This window comes from Capra hircus, chromosome 18 (genome assembly GCF_001704415.2).
Source record: "Capra hircus breed San Clemente chromosome 18, ASM170441v1, whole genome shotgun sequence".
Classification (NCBI taxonomy): domain Eukaryota; kingdom Metazoa; phylum Chordata; class Mammalia; order Artiodactyla; family Bovidae; genus Capra; species Capra hircus.
The window spans coordinates 9774866-9799615 of NC_030825.1; the positions used below are offsets into that span (position 1 = coordinate 9774866).

A 24750-nucleotide genomic window follows, 5' to 3' on the forward strand; every position below is an offset into this window, starting at 1 on the left:
CTCTGCGCTTTACTGAGGAGAGGGCTTATCCTTGCAATGGCCACTTTGAGGGGTGGAAGCTTTTTAAAACTGACCCGACTTTTGGACATTGCATTGTCTCTTTGTTAAGAGTGTCTGTCTTTTCCTGTTTGGAAACTATTTCCTTCATCCACAACAGGGAAGCGGTGGGGGTGTCTGCTACCAGAGGGTGCAGCACCTCACCAGTGACGAGGAAACGAGAATCCACCCATGTAGACCTCTCCAGCTCTGCCCAGGGTGGAGTGCGGGCAGGCGGAATTCTAACACTTGGCTCTTGGGGTCCTAGGTACTGGGGGCCCGTCATCTCCCCAAACCCGGACGAAGCATCGCGTGTCCCTTTGTGGAGGTGGAGATATGCGGAGCGGAGTATGACAACAACAAGTTCAAGACGACAGTTGTGAGTAAGTTGCCTGGGTCCTTTCCTCACTGAGACTTCAGGCGAGCTGAGCCGCACGCTGGAGATGCTGGTCAGCGGGGCTTCACTAATGTGCTAGTGGCCAGGTCTTTCCCTTTGTTCCCCTTGCCCTCTGTGGGCAGCTCAGAGGGGCAACGGAGGGCCGCAGGACCTGAGAGCTAGACCCACCGCGGTGTTTCTCAGCCCGTCACCCACGTCAGGAGGCCTGGGTGAGGCCTCGGCTCCCTGTGCCCGTCACTCCGGGGTGTCCCCTCTATGTTTCAGCCCCCACCTAAGTCCAGGGCTCAGAGAGGATGCGGCTGACTCACCCCCAAGGCTGCAGCCAAACTTGGGTGATCTGACCCCACAGCGGGCGGGGAGGCCCAGAGAAATGGCTTGTTCTGCCATTTGAAGCCTGGGAAGAACCGAACTGGGGGCCTTTCTAGGCTTGCGATCACTGGCTCCTGGTAAAAGGCAGCCGGATAACAGTTCACAGACTGGCCGGTGAAGCTGGCCCTGTGGAGGGTGAAGGTTACCTCTTTTCCCTGTTCCCTGAGGCTGGCTCTCCCCAGTGACTCCAGAACCCACCACCTGTTCAGAGCCTGGCCCGCCTCCCCCATCAGACGAGTGATGTGGCCCCCAGCTCCTCTTTTCTTTCTTACAAACCTGTTGTTGCTCTGTGGTCCACCTCCCATCCCTCCCACGTCCCAGGGAGTTGAGATGGGAGAGTCTAAGGAGAAGTGGTCCCATCTTCTCTGCTTACTGAGGGCCAGGTCTGCGATGCCACTGGGGAAAAAAAAAAGGATCAGATCTTGGCCTAGATGTGTATTTACATGGCTGCTAAGGAGATCCACAGCTGAATGGGTGTAGAGATGGTGAGCTGAGACAGAGCAGGACAAATGGGGCCCCTGAAAGAGCCTGGATCTTCTTCCAGATGACAACGGCCTCAGCCCTGTTTGGGCCCCAACGCAGGAGAAGGTGACGTTTGAGATTTATGACCCCAGCCTTGCGTTTCTGCGCTTTGTGGTTTATGAGGAAGATATGTTCAGCGATCCCAACTTTCTGGCCCATGCCACGTACCCCATTAAAGGCATAAAGTCAGGTAAGGCCCGTTTTAATCACAGCGTTCAGTTTTTCTCGGCATTGTCTTTTGGTTTGCGTTGCTAGCTTTTGGAAAGAATGATGCCTTTGTCTTGGTTTGTATTCACTCATGGGTAGGCTGAGTAGTGGGTCCTCGTGGGAGTCCCATGAGCGGGACAGAGACAGGGGAGGGAGACAGGATGGGGTGCTGGGCGGCTCCGGGGGCTCCTGCATCCAACATTGGATTACTAGCTGACGGTCCACTTGGCACTGTAATTGGATTTTGTTTTGGAAGCTTAGACTCTGTTGGCCTCTCCTCAGGCAGGCTCGGGGCTGGTTAGGTGCTTGGAGGGGAGGACGAGGCCCAGAGCCACGGTCTTAGGTCCCTTCTCCCCGCCTCGTCCTGGGCAAGTCATCTGGGCTGTCAGAGTTTCACCTTCCTCTTCTCCGAGGTGGGCTGATTCACTTCTGATTGTCTCCCATGCTGAGCAAAGCACAACCCCCTGCATGCCTGGAGAAGGGCCCTGTATTTCTGAGAAAAACAGCCACAGATCCTTCTGGATTCTTTATGACGTCCCTGGTCCCTGTTTTTCAAGGATCATTTTTTTGAGAGAAAAAGACCACTCTCCTTTTAGTAATTTGTATACACTTCATGGGAAATAGATGGGGAAACAGTGGAAACAGTGTCAGACTTTATTTTTTGCGGCTCCAAAATCACTGCGGATGGTGACTGCAGCCATGAAATTAAAAGACGCTTACCAACCTAGAAAAGTTATGACCAACCTAGATAGCATATTCAAAAGCAGAGACATTACTTTGCCAGCAAAGGTCCGTCTATTCAGGCTATGGTTTTTCCTGTGGTCATGTATGGATGTGAGAGTTGGACTGTGAAGAAGGCTGAGCGCCGAAGAATTGATGCTTTTGAACTGTGGTGTTGGAGAAGACTCTTGAGAGTCCCTTGGACTGCAAGGAGATCCAACCAGTCCATTCTGAAGGAGATCAGCCCTGGGTGTTCTTTGGAAGGAATGATGCTAAAGCTGAAACTCCAGTACTTTGGCCACCTCATGCGAAGAGTTGACTCACTGGAAAAGACTCTGATGCTGGGAGGGATTGGGGGCAGGAGGAGAAGGGGACGACAGAGGATGAGATGGCTGGATGGCATCACGGACTTGATGGACGCGAGTCTGAGTGAACTCTGGGAGTTGGTGATGGACAGGGAGGCCTGGCGTGCTGTGATTCATGGGGCCGCAAAGAGTCGGGCTCGACTGAGCGACTGAACTGAGCTGAACTGATACACAGATAGTCTTTTCTCTTGATGTTGCTTGAAAACCTGGGGTCTTTTTTTTTTTTTAATTCTTTTTCAACTTGGAAACATATCAGATACTCCTTAAATTTCTGCACCTTTCTTTGTATCTGCCTTTGATCATTTCTACAACTTGGTGAGTGTGTGTGGGGTGGGGAATTCCAGGCTCCTGGGCCGGTCCCACGGTGCTCTTGTTCAGCCCCTGTGGGGCGGGGCCAGGAAGCTGCACGTGGAGCCAGCTGCTCAGCCGGCACTCGGAGAAGACTGCACAAGGCCTCGGCTGCCCCTCTGAGGACACGCACTCCCCCGTGAGAAACACTTGCCTGGTTAGAAACGCCACACAGTTCCCCTAATTTGGGAAGAGCAGTGCACACTCGTTTGTAAGTCCGAGAGGCCTGATGTTTGCCAATCCTCTGGGTTAACTTGCCCCCCTCTTCCCAGCAAATGACGTGAAACTCAGCTAGTTAGCCGCAGGACTTCTTCAGTCTGCAGTTCACCTCCTTCACATCAGCCAAGTCAGTCAGGCTTACAACGGATTTCTTTTTTGCCCCATAAACAATAATGTATACATTTGCAACAAATAATGTGGCAACAATGTTCGTAAAACAAAAATTATAAGAGTATCAGGGTAAATAGACAAGAACCTTGTAAGGGGCACTCCCTGGTGGCCCAGTGGTGAGGATTCCATGCTTCCACTGCAGGGGGCATGGGTTTGATCCCTGTTCAGGGAACTAAGATCACATGCGCAAATGCAGAGCTGCCAAACAAACAAACAAACACAAAATCCACATTGTAGGGGATTCCAGTTCATGTCCGACTCTTTGCAACCCCAGGGACTGCAGCACACCAGGCCTCCCTGTCCATCACCAGCTCCTGTGGTTTACTCAAACTCATGTCCATTGAGTCAGTGATGCCATCCAACCATCTTATCCTCTGTCATCCTCTTGTCCTCCTGCCTTCAATCTTTCCCAGCATCAGGGTCTTTTCAAATGAGTCACTTCTTTGCATCAGGTGGTGATGGATTTCTTTGTGGTAGCTGTGCCCTCCCCTTCTGGACACAGCAACCCCCAGACGCATCCCGCACGGTGCAGGGGCTTTGCCGTGTCCCCCTCCAGACGGGGTCCTGACTGAGCCCTGGAGCCCCTCCAGGACTTAGAGAGAGCTGCCGCCTTAACTGTGTGGACTCCTCTCCAAAAAAGCTGTGACTGAGCTTGGGGGCATTTACAACACAAAGAACATCTCAAGGATGATACAGAATGTGACCGGCTGTGAGATGCTCCCAGGAAGACCTTCTCTCTCCCTCCTGCCTGGGACATCCATATTCATGGAGGGCATGCCACAGAATAACAATACCTTTGTGCATAAGGCTTCAGGGGCCTTCTGAACTAGAAAATAAACCCTGCCTGTTGTTACCAGGGATGCACTTAAGCCTTTAAGCCAGCTGGAGCTCAGCAAAGAGGGAAAACAGCATTTATTGTGCTCTGCGCCTCAAAACTCTCTCTTTTAATCCTCGCAGCAGTCCTGTGAAAGGAGTTTTATCATTTCCGCTTTTTAAATATAAGCACTCTGGGGCCAAGAGATGTTAATTAACCAGCTCAGGGGTCACACACCTGACCGACCAGAGCCTGGGATTCAGACCCAGGAATGTCTTGACTTCAAACCCCATGTTATTCTTACTCTGCCTGCCACCCTCGGGCCGCCACGACGCCTGACCAGCCACACTGATGCTGCTTCAAGCGGTGTCTCTGTTTCCCTTTCCGCTCGGGTCTTGCTTGTGTCAATCAGAAGAACAGTGGCATCAGTTTCTAGTGAAACTGGCCAGCACCTTTCAGCCCCGTCCACTTGAAGGGCTGCAGGTAACAACGCAACTTGGGCCGTGGCAGGATGTCTGTGGACCTGGAGTCGTCCCTCCGAGGGAGGGGGCGGAGCTGACTGCCCCAAACGGGGAGGCCTGCACTGGGCACTGGGCGGGCCCGTTCTGCTCTGCCTGCGTGGGCAGGGCACTCAGCACTGCCGTGCGTTCTGGCAGTCGATCAACACCTACACCAACAGCTTCCACAGAGACCAGCTCCGTAGAGGTGTGGAACCTCGGCCCCGTCCCAGGCCTCTGGAGTCAGCATCTGCATCTTAACAAGACCCAGAGGTGATGCACATCTTAGCATAATTCCCAACACGTATAAGGGGAAAACAGTTCAGAAAACTTCTCTGCAGCGGAATTCAAGGAGAGCAGGGTCCCCCGGAATCCTTCAACGAGAAGAGTGTGACCTGAGGGTTTTGTGCCCACTCAAGTGTAAAATCAAAGGATGGATATGTTCAAACAGGCACAGTCCAGGGATTATATGTTCCCATGAGCTTGTACTGAAGATCTCAAAAGACAGTTTTAGCCAGCCAGAATATCTAATGGAAAAAGGTCAGTTCAGTAAGGAGGTGGTGAGCGTTGGACATTGAAAAAAAATCATTGTGTATAAGTTTTACGTCACAAAAAGGACACTGAACAAATACGGAATTCTTGTTCATGAGATTCATGCTGACAAAGAAGAACTGTGTAGATGTCTTCATCTTTCTTTGAAACAGGAAGTAAATATCATCCGATAGAGTAGTGGTTGGATAAGCATAAGTGAAAGGTTAATGTAAGATTTAGGTCGTGGGTGTTCAAGCGTTCCTTATTGTATTTTTTTGGCTTTTGCTAAATATCAGGAAAACTAAGCCTCTCTGTGGGAGAATTATGGTTACAGATGGAATGCTAATATTACATACTACGTCGACAGAAATAATAGTACAGTTTACCCAATCGGGGAAGGGAAAGGGAGAGATGCTATCAAGTTATGTAAGCAAGCCAGTGTCTTCAACATAAGTGGCACACAGAGAGAGTCAATAGATACTATTTAATGATGATAAATCAACTAACAGACTAAAAGATTCTCTAAGAGATAGAAAGATAATCACCAAACAAGCCAAAACCTGACTGGCAGAAGGCACTTTGTGCGTTGCTTGTCCCAGAAAATCAGTAGATACAAGGCAAATATAAAGCTCTCAAGGCACAAATCTCTACTTACTAATAAGCCACAGGGATGTACTGTGTAACAGCATAAGGAATGTGGTAATACTGTACTTACTTCGGGACAGATGGTTACTGGAGTTACTGCGATAATCATTTCATAGTACATGCAGATGTCAAATCACTATGCAGTACTCTTGAAACTGATATCATATTGTACATCAACTATGTTTCCATTTAAGGAAAAGCTTTCAAGTCAAACTAGGGCTACATAGTGAATCCCTAAGATAGAGTGTTCAGTGGAACCTGTAAGATTCAGAATGGCTGGTTAGGGTACTATTCTCTGTGATTTTAAGGGAAACACACACTGCATAGATGATTTTGGAAAGCCGTTAACAATGGTTCCTCCTGTAATAAGAGGTATGAGTGGGTGGGAATGAGACGTTAATTTCTGCTGTGTATTCAGTTCTACTACTCTATCAAAACAAGCCAAACAACCAACCTTTAAGATGTGTTGCCTTAAACATTACTCACTGCGGAGGGGTGTGGGGAATGCAGCCCCATCTTAACCCTCTCCCTCAATAAAAAGAAACATTTAAATGACCGGCAGACACAGGTCCTCACTACAAATAATAGGGAATGGCTTTTAGGGGAGGATGATCAACAGGGCAGACTGCCAAGGGACGGAAAGATTTCCTCCCACTGGAAATCTTTAAAAACACTCGCTCGTCCCAAGCCTTGTACATGGCTGAGTGAAGAAGATGGACGTGGGGATTCATTACTCCTTTGTGTCTTTTGGGCTCAGGAATATGTAAGGGACTGAAACCACAGCTGTAGAGGGTCTGAATTCAGTGTGCAGTGCTCTGTGGGCTTTGATTCTTCCGAGTCAACTGCATTTCTAGGGGGCAGGCATTTCTAACTTCATTTCTCCGGCTGGACCTGGCAGTCAAGGCTGTGTTCTGCAACCCCGCTCCCCAACCATCAGGTGGGGGGTTGGGGGGAACCTCTGGCTTCCAGAAAGGAAGTCAGCCCCCCAGCACGGGGCTCTGACCTCTCTGCTCCATGCACTGGGCACGTGATCCCTGGGTACTGCAGGAAAAGCAGAGATCTGATGTGAACTGGTTTGTTTTTTTGACCTGCAGGATTTAGATCTGTGCCTCTGAAGAATGGCTACAGTGAAGACATTGAGCTGGCGTCCCTCCTGGTTTTCTGTGAGATGCGGCCAGTCCTGGTGAGTGGAGAAACACCAGTGGGGGCTCGCAGAGCCACGTCTGCGGCGGGGGTGAGGTGGGGACGACCACTGAGTGTGGCTGAAGGACTTTGAACACATGTGAGAATTACCTAGCCACATGCGCCACGCCGTAAAAGGAGGATTCCTTTAGCTACAGATTTCCTCCGAGGTCCTCGGGTTTCCCTTCCAGCAGCCTGTCTTCTTGCAGGATGCCGGACGGGTCTGTGAATAGGGTTGTGTCGTTGGAAAGAGGAAAGCTCTTTGGAAGTTCCGTGCTTTCATTTCAGCCAGAGCTGGGCAAGACGATGCTCTTCTGGGTAAACTTGCCCTTCCAGCGTGCTTTCCTCCACCTGGTACTCTGGTAATTCCTTCTGCAAGCGTCCCATTGAGTCTTTTTATGGCTTGTCCTACGGAAGGAAATTCACAGACGTCAACTTCCCATAGGGAGCGGCACTCCTCTTATGGTTCTTTCTGCTCTTGGTGGAGCCTGCCTTCTTGGTTCTGTTGGTTTGTCAAGGCCTTGAAGATGCACAGTCTATGCTGATGAACCAGTTTGGGTTGGCTTGGTGGAAAGGCCTTGGCCAATTTGAACTATGAAAGAGGATGAGATAAGGTTGGTCGGACAAAAGGTTAAGAACGCAACACCGAGCAGTGGGTAGTTCAGGTTTTGAGTTTGATTATGGTGTGTGTTGTCATTCTGGGGGCTTCCCTGGTAGCTCAGCGGTAAAGAACCCGCCTGCAGTGCAGGAGATGTGGGTTTGATCCTTGGGTCGGGAAGATCCCCTGGAGGAGGGCATGGCACCCCACTCCAGTACTCTTGCCTGGAGAGTCTCGTGGCGAGAGGAGCCTGGTGGGCTACAGTCCCTGGGGTCACAGCGGACACGCCTGAGTGACTGAGCACGTACACGCGTGCTTGGTGTTTCTGGAGCCTCAGAATTTTCCCGACGGCCACTCCTATAGAATGAAACCCTCAAGGGCCCACGTGTGGCCACCACAGTCTCCCAGGATCCTTCCATCCTCTTCCCACAAACCTCAGCATGGGCCAGGTGAGTGCGGTCACCCCAGTCCTCCTGGGGTAAGCCTGGCCAGTGCTGCATGCCTCGTTTTATCACACTTTTGTTTTTTGTTTTTAAACAAATTGCAGGGTTGTGACAAGTCTGTTGGCACCATTTTTCCCACAGCATTTGCTCTCTCCGTGTCTGGGTCACATTTTGATAATTCTCTTATTTCACATTTTTCCTTTGCTGTTATTATTTGTTACGGTGATCAGTGATCTTGACTGTTAACTACTGATACTATGTCTCGTTCAGATGATGGTTAGCATTTTTTTTTTTAAGCAGTGTAGTCTTTTCAATGAAGGTAAGTATATATTTTTTAAAGACATAATTAATAGGCTATATAGTATGGTGGGAAGGTGACTCTTTTATGTACCAGGAAACCAGAAAATTTGTGTGACTTGCTTTATTGCGGCGGTCTCCCAGGTGTGCCTGGCGAGCTGAGCACATCCAGTGGGGAGGGAGATGGCAGGGACGGGGTGCCTGTGAACAGCCAGAGCCGTCGCCCACGTGGCAAAACCTCAGAGAGAATGCCAGGCCTTCTGCACACCCGTTTGCCTTCCGTTCAGTTTTTACAACCTTGAGAGTTCTTCACTTCAAAGCATTTTAGAAGCATCAAGACGGAAGAGGATGGCAAATACAAAGCACAGTAGGTAAGGGCCAGAGAGCCTCAGTGACAGTGTGTTGGTATAAAATAAGCTCATGATGATGAAATTGTCTGAAAAGGATAAAGGGATGGATAATGGAAGGTTTTCTGTTTTGAAACAAATTTTAAGTGTTCGTGTTTTAGACTCTGTCAAAGCACTGTTTATATGAGAATTATAGTTTTCACTTGAGCCTTAAACTATGGATCAAAAAAAAAAAAAAAAAAAGGCACCTTTCATGATTCCAAGTGGTAGAAATGCTTGGACAGGAAAGTCTTCAAGTCCCTCCTTTCCTGGTGGTCCTTGTTGAGCATTTGTGTGCGCCCTGCTCTGCAGAGCTGTCATAAACAGTCTGGAAGCATTGTAAAGAATTTAAATGACAGGCATCGCTGGCAGCAGGTAAAATTAGTATATTTAAAAGAAAATGTGTGTTTTCAGGTTTGACCCTTGGTGAGGGAAGCTTCTGTTGGGGAGGTCCCTGAGAAGGGAGCAGGGGGAGAAGGGGCATTGCGTGGGGTTCCCAGGGAAGAGCTGTCTGAGAAGGTGCGGGTTTCATCGCTGCTGCGGGTTCCCGAGCTTTTAACTCCATATGTCACCTGGTGGTAAGGCACTCACAGGCACCGTTGGGTGTCTCCGCCCGCACTGTGACGAGGGGTGTGTTTGGGAGACCTGGGCATTCTGGGTGCCCAAGGTCTAAAAAGCTTTGTCTGAGCAAATGATTGACCCGGCAGAGCTGAGACGGAGTTCACTCATGAGACGCTGGCTGAGGTTAGGAGTTGAAAGCCCCAGGAGACCGTCAGTGAGCACGCTGAGCCCTTTCTGAAGAAGCCGTTTACCTGTCACAAGCACGTGTCAGTTCTGTTACTCTGTTAGCTGTATGCATGGTTCACAAAAAGTATTTCTAACACCGTTTTATTACCTCTGATGTTTGATTTGACAAGTAGGGAAAGGAAGAAAGGGGGATGTTGGGAAAGCCGCAAACCACCTGCACATCACTACTGTTGGCATTCTGGTGTCCTTCCTTTGCCTGGCCAATTTTTTGCACATGATATTTTCATAGTTGGATTCATATAATATGTATGAATATGTGCCCTTCTTCCACTTCACAAATGATGCTAATAAATTTTCCATGTTACTATGATTGTCAAAGCCATTAAATCCCTATTTCATCGGGTAGAAGTCCTTAATTCATTTAGCCTTTCTCCCACTGATGGACAGGTACATTGTTTTGTACTTTTCTTTTTTACTTTATAAATAATGAAGATCTTCATATATCATTGAGTAAAAATTATTTCCTGAGGCTAGCTCTTTGTAATGGAATAACAGCTCGGGGGCGGGGCGGGGGGCCATGGGCAGGGAAAAGACCATATATTTTTGGATCCATGTCAACTTGTTCTCTGGAATAGTTTCTTTTCAGTTGTATGATCTCCAATCCTGCTGTTGATTGAAAAGGGCCTCTTTTACTCAAGTGAGCTAAACGTGTGAGATTCGGAAGCATGGGCATGAGACAGTGTGGAACCTTGAACAGTCACCCTAATCCTCATCGATGGGCAAGGTGGCCGTAGCTGGAGGGTGTGCTTGAGAAAACTGGCCACCCCGGGACCTTTTAGGATGGATCTCCGGGTGGACTGGGCTGGCTGGAGCAAAGGTACAGGGGTGGGTGGCCTGGTTGGAAAGACCAGGATCTGTGCTTCCCGCTGAGGCTCAGCTGGAGCAGATGTGTGGATTCACATGTACCCCCTGGAAAAGTGCTAACGGGGTGCACACTCCTAGAGGATGAGCAGGGGGTGCTACACTCTGGACACATCAAGGCAATAGAGACAGATCCTGTGGACATGTGATGTTTCCGACACAGTGTGCGTCCCACTCGAGAGAGAGCTTGATTTCATGATATCCTAGAACCGAAAATAATCAAATGTATCAGCAACACCCAGGAATTAAAATACAGCCATCCTAAAAGGTTTTAGCATTTATGCCTGTGAGGTCAGTAGGCAGAGAAAGCATCCTGGCCGGGGAAAGTTAATTCTGATATTGTGATGTACAAAGGAAATGTTAAGAAACTGAAAGCAACCATTATAAGAATTGAAAAGCAAAGGAGGAAAAAAAAAATAGAAACTTGACCAAGAGAGTAAAAATTATACAAAAGGATGAAATAAATTAAAGAAAAATATAATAATTAAAATGGAATGGATATAACATCTTTGATTAGGTGAATGGATTCTATTACAGAAGAAGCAAAGAAATGGAGCAGGGCGATGTTTAAAAGAAGTCAGTCTAAAAAAAGGTTACCTTCCCCCCTCCCCCCCAAAAAAACCCCAAACAAATAAGAATGAAGAGTTACTGGGAAAAACTGTGAAGAAAAAGTTAATGCCAAGTAGACTTTAAGGGAGGAAGTGCTAAAGGGCATTGAGAGGGACAATATATAAGGACAGAATGTTTACAAAAAGGATGCACAAGTCACAGATGTTTGATTAGAAACCACCATTACTGTGTTAAACATAGAAAACGAAAGCTCATACGATAAAAACGTTTACCCGACTGAAAACAGCTTTCAGAATTTGGATGTCTGGTATATAAAAAAAAATCGCCAAGGACAGATGCTCAAACTAATGACTAACAAGTTAGATTTAAGAGAGACACACTTAGGCCCTACACGTGGGCGATGTGCATTGTTGTCTTCTGTTTCTCAAACTTGATTGAGTTCTTGGTCACAAAACCTGAATAAATTATAACCTGATAAAGTTGGAAAGATAATAAGATGGAAATCAGAGGGTCAAAATATTCCCTATTTGAAAATAAGGAATTCTGAGATGAAGTAAATCAAGTAGATTACACAAAAGTAGTAAAAACATTTCATGCCATAAGTATATTTAGGAAAGTCCTTGCCTTGAAACTGCATAGAGACTGAGTATTTATTTGAAAGAAAAAAAGAGTAAAGATACGTCAACTGAATGAAACAAATGCTGATTCGTTGAAAAGCTCGATTAAATAAACCCTTCGCCTGCTTAATAAAAAGGAAGAAAGTAAGGGCAAAAACATACAGCAGTAAATATTGAAAAGGAGACGGAGCCCCAAAGAGTAAGATAAGTAAGTTTGAAAACCTAGGGCAAATGGGTGACTGCCTTGAAGAATGGGCTAAAATTGTGTCAGGAAGCAGTAGAGACCTTGGCTACTAAGTCCTATCGAAAACGCCTGAAGGGTAATAAAGCATCTATCAGGTAGTAGATGGTGTTAGAGCTGTATTCAATCTGGGTTTAAATAACACAATTCCAATTTTAATCTGCTGAAGTCAACAGAAAACCAGAAGTGCTGCCGTTAGCTTGTCTTGAAGTTGTAGAACTTTCACATCAAAACTGGAAATAGTATGCTTCCTCCTCCACCCATAGATCAATGTCAGTTATGAATACAGACTAAAATTCTAAAAAAAATTAGTAAGTAGTTTCCAACTATTTACTGGAAGAACAATATATTACAAGTAAAGAATGCAAGGATGATAATGTAAGGATGGTTTATCACTAGCATAGATAGCAACAGAGAGAGCAAAATAATGCCTTTAGATACAGCAAATGTAACCAATTAAAAGACACAATATAAAGTGTGGTGAAGAGATAAAATTTCCTGCTCACAAACTGTGGCTGTATAGTTTTAAAGAAGGACCCCAGTTTTAAGGAGACTTGTTTATTTGTTGTGTGTTTATTAAGTCACTGTATTCTAGAAATAACAGTTGGAAAAATGGGATGGGAGGTAGGGACAGATGGGAAATGTCACTCATGATACTGACAAAGACTGTAACATGGTAGACGGAATTTAAATAAGAAAAGTATAGGGCCTATGGTGGAAAAGCATGAAATCTTACTGGAAGACATAAACTGACCTGATAAGCAGAAATATATACCAACCCTTCCAAAATTAATGTTTGTTTGGTGGAAATCAGCAGTATCAGTATAAACTCAAAATACACACACACAGGTATAGAGAAATGAACACGTTTGCATTAGTAACTATACGTATGTGCATACGTACCCAAACTCTAGAACAGCGGAGACCCCAGTAGCAACAAGCACCCACATCTTCCTTTCTAAACGTCATTCTCCAGTAGAAGAAATCAGAGCTCCGTAGACAAATAGTTACTCTGAAAGCTGGGACAGATAAACTGTGAGCCTGGATTATACTGAAATTTCAGTGAGTTGAGAAGAGATCAAGAAAGGACGGTGACACATCAAAATCCCTCAAAGGCCAAAGCTGGAGCAATTTGAGTAGCGAAATAATGATACTGTACTGTAACCCATGGATGTGTGAGTGCTTAATAATGAGACATACAGCTAAAAATAAAAGCAAACACCCAACCAAATGGGCAGAAGATCTAAATAGACATTTCTCCAGGGAAGACATACAGATGACCAAGACACATGAAAAGATGCTCAACGTCACTAATTAGAGAAATGCAAATCAAAACCACAAAGATGCAAATCGCGCCAGTCAGAATGGCGAGCATCAGAAAGTCCACAAATAGTAAATGCTGGAGAGGCTGTGAAGGAAAGGAAACCCTCCTGTATTGTTGGTGGGTGTGTAAACTGGTCCAGCAACTATAGAGAACAGTACGGAGCTTCCTCAAGAACTTTAAAAATAGTTACCATATGATCCTGCAATCCCACTCCTAGCCATGTATCCAGACAAAACTCTAATTCAAAAGATGCATTTACCCTTACCATATAGCAGCACTATTTACAACAGTTAAGACATGGAAGCGAATGAAATGTCCATGGATGGATAAAGAAGATGTAGTGTACACACACACACACACACACACACGGAGCAGAATATTCAGTTCATTTCAGTCGCTCAGTCGTGTCTGACTCTTAGTGACCCATGGACTGCAGCACGCCAGGGCTCCCTGTCCATCACCAACTCCCGGTGCTTGCTCAAACTCATGTCCATTGAGTTGGTGATGCCATCCAACCATCTCATCCTCTCTTGTCCCCTTCTCCTCCTGCCTTCAATCTTTCCCAGCGTCAGGGCCTTTTCCAGCAAGTCACTTTTTTGCATCAGGTGGCCAAAGTATTGGAGTTCCAGCTTCAGCATCAGTCTTTCCAATGACTCAGCCATAAAAAAAATGAAATAATGCCATTTGTAGCAACATGGATAGACCTGGAGATCAGCACACTAAGTGAAGTCAATCAGAAAGAGACAAATACCACACGATATCACTTATATGTGGAATCTAAAATATGGCACAAGAGATCCTAAGAAACAGAAAAAGAACAGACTTGTGGTTGCCAAGGTGCAAAGGAAGGATGGACTGGGAGTCTAGGGTAGTGGATGCAAATTATTACATGCAGGACGGATAAACAGCAAGGTCCTGCTGTACAGCAAAGGGAACTCAATTCAATATCCTGGGATAAACCATACTGGAAAAGAATACTGAAAAGAATGCATCTATAACTGAGTCTCTTGCTATACAGAAGAAATGAACATTGTAAATCAACTATACTTCCATTAAGAATAAAAAAAAACACTGAAAAAATGTTCGTGCAAGATGAGGGAAATAGAAAATCACTATGGGACCACAACTGTCCAGATCTATCAGCGGATGCTAAAGTTCAACTTTGAGAGGAACTTTACGTAAAGTGCCTTGAACTAAGAAATTTATTTGGAAAGAAAAACAGGCTGTATAGTGGATGAACCCAGCAGGTACCATGCTAACCAAAAATGATCAGTGTCACCACCAGTAATGTGTGACATCACATACCTCCCGAGAAGGCACCTCACTTCTGTGCCATTCGGGCCAAAGCTGCAGCAGCTCAAATCACGAGAAAAACGCAGGCAAACCCTTGAATGCAGGATGTTCTACAAAGCGAGTGACTAGCAGTCTTCCAAAGGGTCAAGGTCATGGACAGTGGAAGGTGGATGGGGCCCTGGGGAAAAGTCAGAGCCGGGAGGACTGGGAGCCACCGCAGCAGCGTGTGCTGTGGGGCCTGGACTGGGCCGTGGACCAGAAAAAGGCCATGCGTGGGAGAGCCGGTGAGAACCGCAGAGGCCCTGTGCTTCAGTGACTAGCATGCTCCAATGCTGATTTCTTAGCTTCGACCACTGTACTCTGGTTGTGCAGGATGGTAACCCTGGGGACCTGGGTGGTGCAGGGTACGGAACGAGCTCTTCCTGCAACTTTTCTGTACGTTTATAGTGTCAACATAAAAAAAATAAAAGGTAAAAGCATTGGTGGTGGTAGGGGGGAACAAACAGAAAAGAAAACTAGAGATAGAGAATTCCATGAAGGTTTTGACACAGGTCAGATAAAACTTATTAATAACATTAATAACTTATTAATAAGATTTCAAGGATTTTTAAACTCTAAATTCACACACACACACACACACACTCTCTTATCTAAAACAAGGAGTAAAAGAAGATGGAAGGGTTCAAAGTGGGACTAGTAATAAAACTGCAGTGTGAACATAAATTGATATAACCTAAATGGATTTATCTCCATGGGGGAAGATAAGAGAATGTGTGCAGAAAATAGCTAAATCATTCTCTCCGCAGATAATCCCTAAAACCTGGAGAACCAAGACCTTGCAGTTGTAAGCATGTTGTTTTTGTTTCTGTTAGAACTGTGGAGTTAATCACCAAAAAAACAACTGCTGACCTTGGGGAGCAGGGGTCAAGGGCTGGGGGTGGTGCCCAGGAGTCAGCTGGGTTTTTTTTGGTAATCATCCTAGTAGCTCTTAGTGGCTCTTTAAACTCCGTGTATATATAATTAGTAAAGACTGAAAATGCAGAACGTGAGTACATGATACACTGATGAGGAACATATGACTTATTCGAGGACACTGGCTGTGAGGTGACGAGGGGTGGGTCGGGAGCTGGTGGGTGAAGGAGAGAAGCCCATCTTCTGAAGACGGGCTTGTGCTGCTGATGCAGACGACGTAGTGGAGAAGGGAGGCAGGGCAGAGAAAGGGTGTGTCTGCTTACTTAGGAGAAGGAGAAAAGAATTTCATGGTGAAATACAGGAGGCTCGTATTGTTGAATGAGCTTCTATGATGCACGTGTTAACATTTTCTTTAGGACCTTCTCACTGGTATTCACTGATGTTTTGGGTCAGGTTTTGTTGTGCTGGCTTCATAAAAATTCCTCGGGAGCTTTTTTTCCCAGGGCAATGGCACATTCTGAATAGAACTGGAGGCAACTGCTACCTACTTACAACACACGTTAAGACACAGAAGCTTTCCGGGCCTGGGAGAGGGCAGAGGGCAGCGTGCAGACTGAGGGAGGGAGGAGCTTGCCATTCCAGGTGAACCTGCCCGGGAACGTCTTAGCACTCAAGGACAATAACGCTAACACCGCCAGCAAGCACGGAAGCTAGAGGACTGACTCCAGTGACTCTGAAAATAAGTGAAAACAAATACCTTTTTAAAAAGAGAACCCAGTGGATACATACATTTAAAAAACGTAATCAAAAACATGTAGGAATGAAATGAACAGTTAAGAAATCCCTGGAGCCTATTGTATACACAGCACAGGGAACTCTGCTCAATGTTATGTGGCAGCCTGGACGGGAGCGAGGTTTGGGGGAGAACGGATGCATGTATTAATATATGTACGGCTGAGTCCCTTTGCTGTTCACCTGAAACGACCACAACATTATTAATCACCTATACCCCAATACAAAATAAAAAGGTTAAAGTTTGGGGGGAAAATGAAATTCCTGTAACATACAAATTGAAAGTGGGGTGGGGGGAACCTTTAAAGCTTAGTAAGTGGGAAATTCCAGAGTGGGTACAGTTAAGGGAAATAATAAATGTAAAGATTGTGTTTGGGGAATTTGCTTTGATACAACAAGACAAGAGAAATGTATTAAAAGGGAAAAAAATTAGGGTAAAATGAGAAGCTCCAACATAAAATACTTGAAATATTCAGGGTGGAGAATTTTCTAGCACTAAAGAGAAAAACATCCTCCAGTATAAACACAGAAGTATAGAGACCCACATATAGGTGTTTTTCTACTGAAGTGTCAGAATATCAGGACAGGGAGAAAATTACAAAAGTAGAAAAGATAGATTACCTGCAAAGGGCTGACACACAACAGCAGCCGCCAAGACTAAGGTGATGCCTCCGCAAGGCCTTAGACATGCTGTGGGTCTAGGTGTTCTCCATCCCAGGGGCTGCCATTCGAGAGTGAGGGGAAAATGAAGGTATTTTCAGGTGAAAAAGACTTGATTCACTACTAATGAACTCTGCTAAAAGAATGACCATAGTAAGGAAGAAGGAATGCAATTGAACACAGTGGGGACAAAGATATATATATGGCAAAACAGAAGTAACCGTCAACTTAGAATATAAAAGCTAAGCTTTTTGGAAACAACTCAGACTCCAAAGAAAGCCAGGAAAGCATTGTCACAAAATTCTAAGAGGGAAGGAGGGAGTCCTGATTGGGAGGGGTTCACAGAGTGGATGACGCTCTACGTTTTGACTTGCTGGTGGCTCCACCGCTGTTTGCTTTATAGTTACTCACTAAACTGTATGTATGTTTTATTTACTTTCCTGAATGTTTGTTATATCACATTTATATGGACTGCTAATAACTAAATTATGTAACATCTGTAAATCCTTTGGGATTCAGAAACAGAGACGAAGGCCTCTGACTATATAAGCGTTAGCAGAAAAGATGGATTTTTGACCAACAGATCAGGCAGTCATTACATCTGTGAGATCAAAAGAAGCTGTTTCCTGCAGGCGGAGAGAAGGTGAAGGGGCCCATCCGTGGCTGAGTGTTGCGGCGTCAGTGTGGCTCTGGCTCTGTTCCGCTTTAGGGTTAGCAGGAAGGAAGACTGCAGTCTCTGAGGAAGAGTAGACACTTAGGCAGAGTCGCCACTGACTCTTCTCAGTGCCTCACTCGGTGCGCTGCATCAGGGAGTAGGGACTGGCCATTTACCTTCACCCCTTGTGCAAAGGCAGTTGGCGTTTTATTCCACTGCACCTTTGCCAGTGGCCAGAATAACTTTCACCCTCGCTCTCCCAGCCTCCAAAGTTAGAGTTCTGCCTGTTTGCTTGGGGGGATGCCCACGGCAGTCTGTTCGGTTGTTAACCTGGGAAAAATATTTCAGGCCACTGTATGGTCAGAGTCCACTTGTTGTAGAAATAAGCATCAGCAGAAGCTGACCTGTGTATATCCACGCACGCTTTGGAGGCACTGGAGTCTCTCACTTGGTCCGCTGCATCGGTGGGAACAGCACTAGGCCGACCTCCTGAGTAGCCATCCCTTCAGTTCGGTCACTCAGTCGTGTCCGACACTTTGCAACCCCATGAATTGCAGCACGCCAGGCCTCCCTGTCCATCACCAACTCCCGGAGTTCACCCAAACTCATGTCCATCGAGTCGGTGATGCCATCCAGCCATCTCATCCTCTGTCGTCCCCTTCTCCTCCTGCCCCCAATCCCTCCCAGCATCAGAGTCTTTTCCAATGAGTCAACTCTTCACATGAGGTGGCCAAAGTATTGGAGTTTCAGCTTTAGCATCAGTCCTTCCAAAGAACACCCAGGACTGATCTCCTTTAGGATAGACTGGTTGGATCTCCTTGCAGTCCAAGGGACTCTCAAGAGTCTTCTCCACCACCACAGTTCAAAAGCATCGATTCTTTGGCGCTCAGCTTTCTTCACAGTCCAAACTTTCACATCCATACATAACCACAGGAAAAACCATAGCCTTGACTAGATGGACCTTTGTTGGCAAAGTAATGTCTCTGCTTTTGAATATGCTATCTAGGTTGGTCATAACTTCCCTTCCAAGAAGTAAGCATCTTTTAATTTCATGGCTGCAATCACCATCTGCAGTGATTTTGGAGCCCCCCAAAATAAAGTCTTACACTGTTTCCACTGTTTCCCCATCTATTTCCCATGAAGTGATGGGACCAGATAGCATGATCTTCGTTTTCTGAATGTTGAGCTTTAAGCCAACTTTTTCGCTCTCCTCTTTCACTTTCATCAAGAGGCTTTTTAGTTCCTCTTCACTTTCTGCCATAAGGGTGGTGTCATCTGCATATCTGAGGTTATTGATATTTCTCCCGGCAATCTTGATTCCAGCTTGTGTTTCTTCCAGCCCAGCATTTCTCATGATGTACTCTGCATATAAGTTAAATAAGCAGGGTGACAATATACAGCCTTGATGTACTCCTTTTCCTATTTGGAACCAGTCTGTTGTTCCATGTCCAGTTCTAACTGTTGCTTCCTGACCTGCATATAGGTTTCTCAAGAGGCAGGTCAGGTGGTCTAGTGTTCCCATCTCTTTCAGAATTTTCCACAGTTTATTGTGATCCACACAGTCAAAGGCTTTGGCATAGTCAGTAAAGCAGAAATAGATGTTTTTCTGGAACTCTCTTGCTTTTTCCATGATCCAGTGGATGTTGGCAATTTGATCTCTGGTTCCGCTGCCTTTTCTAAAACCAGCTTGAACATCTGGAAGTTCACGGTTCACGTATTGCTGAAGCCTGGCTTGGAGAATTTTGAGCATTACTTTACTAGCGTGTGAGATGAGTGCAGTTGTGCGGTAGTTTGAGCATTCTTTGGCATTGCCTTTCTTTGGGATTGGAATGAAAACTGACCTTTTCCAGTTGTGTGGCCACTGCTGAGTTTTCCAAATTTAGAGATCTTTAAAAGCACCATTTTTTGCTTTGAATAAGATAGGCCCTGGCTCTTCTGGGAAGATCCCAGCAGACGATTGGGTCTGCCCCGTGCTCCCTGCAGTTTCCCCTCCAGGCGGCACGTCCCTCATGGCTGTCGTCCCCTCTGTTCTCCAGGAGAGCGAAGAGGAGCTGTATTCCTCCTGCCGCCAGCTGCGGAGGCGGCAAGAAGAACTGAACAACCAGCTCTTCCTGTACGACACCCACCAGAACCTGCGCAGCGCCAACCGCGATGCCCTGGTCAGAGAATTCAACGTCAACGAGAACCAGCTGCAGCTGTACCAGGAGAAGTGCAACCGCAGGTGGGTCACACCCTGCAGCCACTGTGAGGTCAGGTCTGGGCCAGGGCGGATGGCAAGCCTCCCCTTTCAGAAAGCCTGAGCCCTGACCCCTCTTCTTTTGGCTCCATCAATTACTTATACTAAGAGCTCAAGGATCTACACCTTCCCTGAGCTGAACTGTCCTCCTGAGCATGCCCAGGTAAGAGTGAAAATAAGCAACGACCCCTACCGTTTAAGGAGCCCTTCTCGCCTCCCAAGCCTGGGCTCGTCCAGGGTCCTAAATTAAAGCAAAATCTCCCACTTCCAACAAGGGGTGCCGTGAGGTGTGCTGCAGACACGTAAGGACAGGCGGCCAGGTATGCCAGAGTCCTGTTCCGCCAAAACTATCTCCAAGAAGGTGTCAGCAGTGGCCTCCCTGGACACAGCATGGAGATGCCTTCTGCATGTTGTTCTCATTTCATCTTGACTCCTGCACAACAGCAGGGACCCCAGGACAAAGACCAGTGAGGAGACAGATCTGTAGAGGTTTCTTGCCTGGGGTCCACTTCCCCAACTCTGCCATGTATCCCTGAGTCCTAGGCTAATGGATGACAGTGAAATCTGTTTTGTTTCAGGTTAAGAGAGAAGAGAGTCAGCAACAGCAAGTTTTACTCATAGAAGCTGGGTCCATGTCTAAGCATGTTGTGTATGCATGTGAGTTTGCATGGAGGAGCACGTGCTCTGTTCAGACCCTGGGAACATCCTCACGTGTGAGGTCGTCACTCCTCCAGCCTGTCACCAAGATGACAAACCTGAAGATGACCCAATTGGCATGAGTTGGGGTAACCTTTTCATCTTGGACACTTTCTTAACTTACCGTCTCTAAAGAGGACCCCAAAATGTGCTCACATGAGGCCTCTCACGTTCCAAACCTCCCTGAATAAATGTAGTGAAACTCGATCAGTGACCTTCTGTGCACGACCTGTAGAGTGAGCAGGATTCCTTCTCTGGCCTCTAAAGACCCAGGTAACTGACTTCTACAGAAGATGAGCCGGGTCTGTAAGGAACTAATTCATTAGATTCTGAAAAGATCTGAACTAAAAGGCAAACGATCGCACACTGAAGGCCTCGGACTTCACCAGGCCTGGAGAGGAGCCCCGGTCCTGCCCCAGCTCAGAGCACCTGAACTCCCTCTAGCGGCTGGACCCGCCTGCAGCTGCACATGAGGGGTAGGGTGGGCTGTTCATTAGGACAGGGACTTGCTGGGTGAGTGGGGTCAAGGGTGGCAATCTGGGAGCTCTCTGACTTACAGGCCTATCAGAGAGCAGAGCCCCGTGAAGGCTTGGCCAGCTTCTTAGCCCCACCGGCCTGTTCACTCCCTGGTCTGCACAGCCACGGGGCCGTGGGCTCACTCACTGCTCAAACGGGGTGAGACAGGGTGGGCTTCCTGGATGTCACAGTTTCCTGGAGCAGTGAGCTAAGCTTTAGGGAACGACAGAAAATCTCAGGTGCAGCCACTCCCGAAGGGGCAGAGCCACCAAGGACAAGGTGATACTCGTCTACATCCTGGGATGCTATTTACTGATTTGTACATGTGATGCTTTAGGAAGGCTTTTTCAAAGTGAGGATAGTAGTGGGCTGGGGGCGGGGGCGGTCAGTAGAGGCACCACACAGAATGAATTGAGAACTGACTTAGGAGAAAAGAGGTTTACCTATGGGGAAAAAGTGATTGTGCTGGGAGGAACAAACTAGCAGTCAGCCTGGTAGCTTTACTTGGATGGAACTGGGTCCTAGAAACCCACTCCCCTTATTGTCCTGAGCTTAGCATGCCTGTGTCATTGGAAGAGTCCATTAAAGCCAGCCACGCTCTGTGTGATCAGAAGACCCCCTCCCTCCATTCCACACAAATTTACTGAGAACTTCCACACAGCCAGCAGTAAAGTCAGGGGAGACCATGTCTTTAAAATGTTAAGGGAAAAAATAGCCATTATCCTGGTCTCACGGAACCTCTCCACGTGCTTCTGAAGAAATGCATTTCTCTCTCATGAAGCCAGGAGGGCACACCCGATAGCGGACTGACCAAGGTGGGGCTCTTCATTAACTTCGTTATTCCCGAGTCGAAGCTGCTAGCTTATTTGGCATTGGCAACCGAGGGACGAGTATTCCTGGTGGTAAAAATGTTCAAAGCACCTTTCAAGAAAGCTCAGATGAAAAAGGCAGTGAGCTGAGCACTGCAGGGCAGCCATAGTGGCCAGTGTCCTATTAGCTGTTGGCCAGGCAGCCGGCGGAGCCTCAGCTCAAGCTGCTTTTGGCTCCATCACTTTCCCTACAAGCTCAGGTGTCGATGGCATTACCTATTTGCAGCCTGGGGTGTGTAGAGGACACAACACTTTCCCACTTCACTCCATTTAAAAGCTCAAAAGCTAAGACCTGGATCCCCCTTCCGCTTAAAATGCATTTATCTGCTACTTTGTCAAAGGAATGACGAAGTAGCAACGTAGAAGTCAGAAGGCTCAGCATCTGTTCAGCTGCTGTGCTGTAGAATCCACACCCAGCCACATCCTCGCAGAGTGGAGTGGAGCAGAGCAGCTGAGGGGGGTGCTGACATTCTCAGGGGCACTGAGAAGAGCCCTCGCCCTGAAAGATTGGCTCCTCCTCTCAGGTGCTCCAGTGATGTTGATTCAGCATCACAGAGTATTTGCCTTGGTACCACCATTCTCCCCATAATTGGGTAACACATGAATCCGGTCATGTTGGTGTTAGGAGTCTCTCCGTGAGGAGGCACACAGAGAGAAAGAGGGGCACAGATGACATCGCTGCTCTTGCCTGAGTCTGCCTGGAAGCCACGTAACCTGAGTATAAACACCTCGCTGAGACTGTGCTTTCACAGCCACGTAAAGAGCACAGCCGATTCAGATCAAGCAGAAGAGTGACAGGAACACTGTGAAAGACGGCAGCAACACTGATGGAGTCAGCCCGCGACTGCCTATGTGCACAACTGTCTGTATTCTACTGAATAAGGGAAATGGTGAACATTAGCTATTACATGGAAAACGAAATAGATGAAGCTGGTTAGATCATTTGAGTTTGGGAAATTTAGGTTGGAGAAAGTTAATTTCTCTGCTGTTAACTTGCCTATTCTAACGTGCACACTGAAGAGGGTTAGACTATCACATTTCCTAAGTTTGATCTGAGAACCCTTTTGCCAAGAAACATCTTACAGGAACACATTTGAGGACCTGCTTCTCTATTAAAGACAGTGACATGATCTAATCATTTATATGCTTTACAATGTAGTTGGATCTGAACTTAAGCCAAGGCCAGTGGTTTTTAAACTGGGCCAGCCTTACCCCTAGCAGTCTATCAGAGCTTTCTAAGGAGTCACAGACTCTTTTTTTCAGGGGATCAATTTTCAGATCCTCAACTGCCTGTTGCACTCTATCCAGAGATTCATCAGCATGAGAAAATGCCCTTTTTCCCCCTTACAGAAGGAAGTAGGTCTTCTCCCCACATTCAGTCTTACTATAGAGCAGGACTCAAGGTACAATTTCAAAGTATAGTGTCTGGAAAGTGCAAGCCTCTTAACAGGTCCTCCTCCGGTGCTGGTGGTTTCCAGTTCCTTGCTTTCAACAAAACTGAAGGAATACCCAGATTTCTGAGTATTTTAACTCCTTCTGTTCTCAGTTGTCTGTGTGAAAAAGGATCATTAGCATTTCCATTTGTAAAACTTAAAACGGAGAATAGAATTGATACTGTACCATTGCCATTCTACCAAAGATAATAGTAATCTACACAGAGAGTAAAGAACCAAAGTAGAAGCCTTCTTTGACTCATTACATTGCCAGTGGAATTTTACTGTTAGTTCTTTATTAAATGTGTACTCTGTTTATTAAACAAGCTGAGTTCAGAAGAAATTTAGAATATGTGGAGCCTTTTTAAATGATTGTGTAGGTAGGATGATGTGTGATTTTGTTACAGATATGCAGCTAAATAATATATAAGCCAAGGATAATTAAGCTACAATTTTATAAAGTAGAATAAAAATATAAATTCAATGAGTAAAAAAAAATGTGGCATTTCCTACCATTAAAAATTCCCTTGTTTGTAGAATTTTTTGAAAGGATGATAGTGTCTATCACCAATTGCACTTAGAACCTTTGGCTAAATTTAAAGGGAAATGGAAATATTTTACCGGAAGATGCAGTATCTACCATGTACCGTGCGCACCTCTGCAACTATTCAGGATGAAATTATTAGACATTAATGTAGAAATGTGTAAGGGGACCCACGAGTTTTCCAAAGTCAGGAGGTCTCTGAGCATAAAATTTTAAGACTGATCCAGGGCCACTAAGGGTGAGTTTTATTTGGACTTAAGAAGGATGGTTAAAGGGGGCTCTAGTTCTTTTAATTTCTAGAAGTGTAGCTGAACTTTCCCATATAGGTGATATCCAACTTTTTGGAGACAACCCTAAAAGCTATATTCTTACCAACAGAAAGCTGATCATTAGATTAAGAAATATGCAAAATTATAAAACTGGCATTTGAAAACTACTCAGTGATTTTGTGTCAGGCTTTTCATTCTCAAAATATTTTCTTTCTGAAGAACCAGTTCCATGGTGATCCTGTCTCAGAAATGTCCATACTTATTTCTCAATAGGCTTTAAAAAGCTGCACTTGTAAACGTGTGTTTGTTATTAAAGCTTAATTTATTTTTTATATAAATAGTGTGTGCTTGTGTGTACACAGAGAATCATGTGAATGTATCACACAAATGTTGGCTGTTATTAATGTGAGAATTAAATGGCTGTATCACATTTAAAAAAAATAAAATTTGTCTCATTCAATAGATTACTAGCAGTCTGTCTGGAATCACTTTTTGTTGTTTGTTGTTAAAAACTATTCACATTTGTTGTTCTTCTATAAACTAGGATATAGGTCTGCCAGTGATGACACAGTTACCATTTTAAAAAATAATAATGTTTTTCTATCCTCTCTTTTTTCCCTCAGTTACTAGTCTTTCTTACTTTAAGCAAAACCTCACTCCATGCAGAAACCCAAGCTTCTAAAATTAATCCATGACTACTCTGCAGTT

At 45.9% G+C, this 24750-nt stretch overlaps 1 protein-coding gene across 1 annotated transcript in view; it reads left to right on the forward strand.

Annotated features, from left to right (window-relative positions):
• PLCG2 (phospholipase C gamma 2) overlaps positions 1 to 24506 on the forward strand; it is a 157704-nt gene extending 133198 nt beyond the window's left edge. The window contains exons 29-33 of the mRNA XM_018061765.1: positions 305 to 419; positions 1347 to 1514; positions 6936 to 7024; positions 19516 to 19700; positions 20294 to 24506. Coding sequence (XP_017917254.1) covers positions 305 to 419; positions 1347 to 1514; positions 6936 to 7024; positions 19516 to 19700; positions 20294 to 20336 — 600 coding nt within the window. The 3' untranslated portion in view covers positions 20337 to 24506. The remainder of the gene's footprint in view (positions 1 to 304; positions 420 to 1346; positions 1515 to 6935; positions 7025 to 19515; positions 19701 to 20293) is intronic.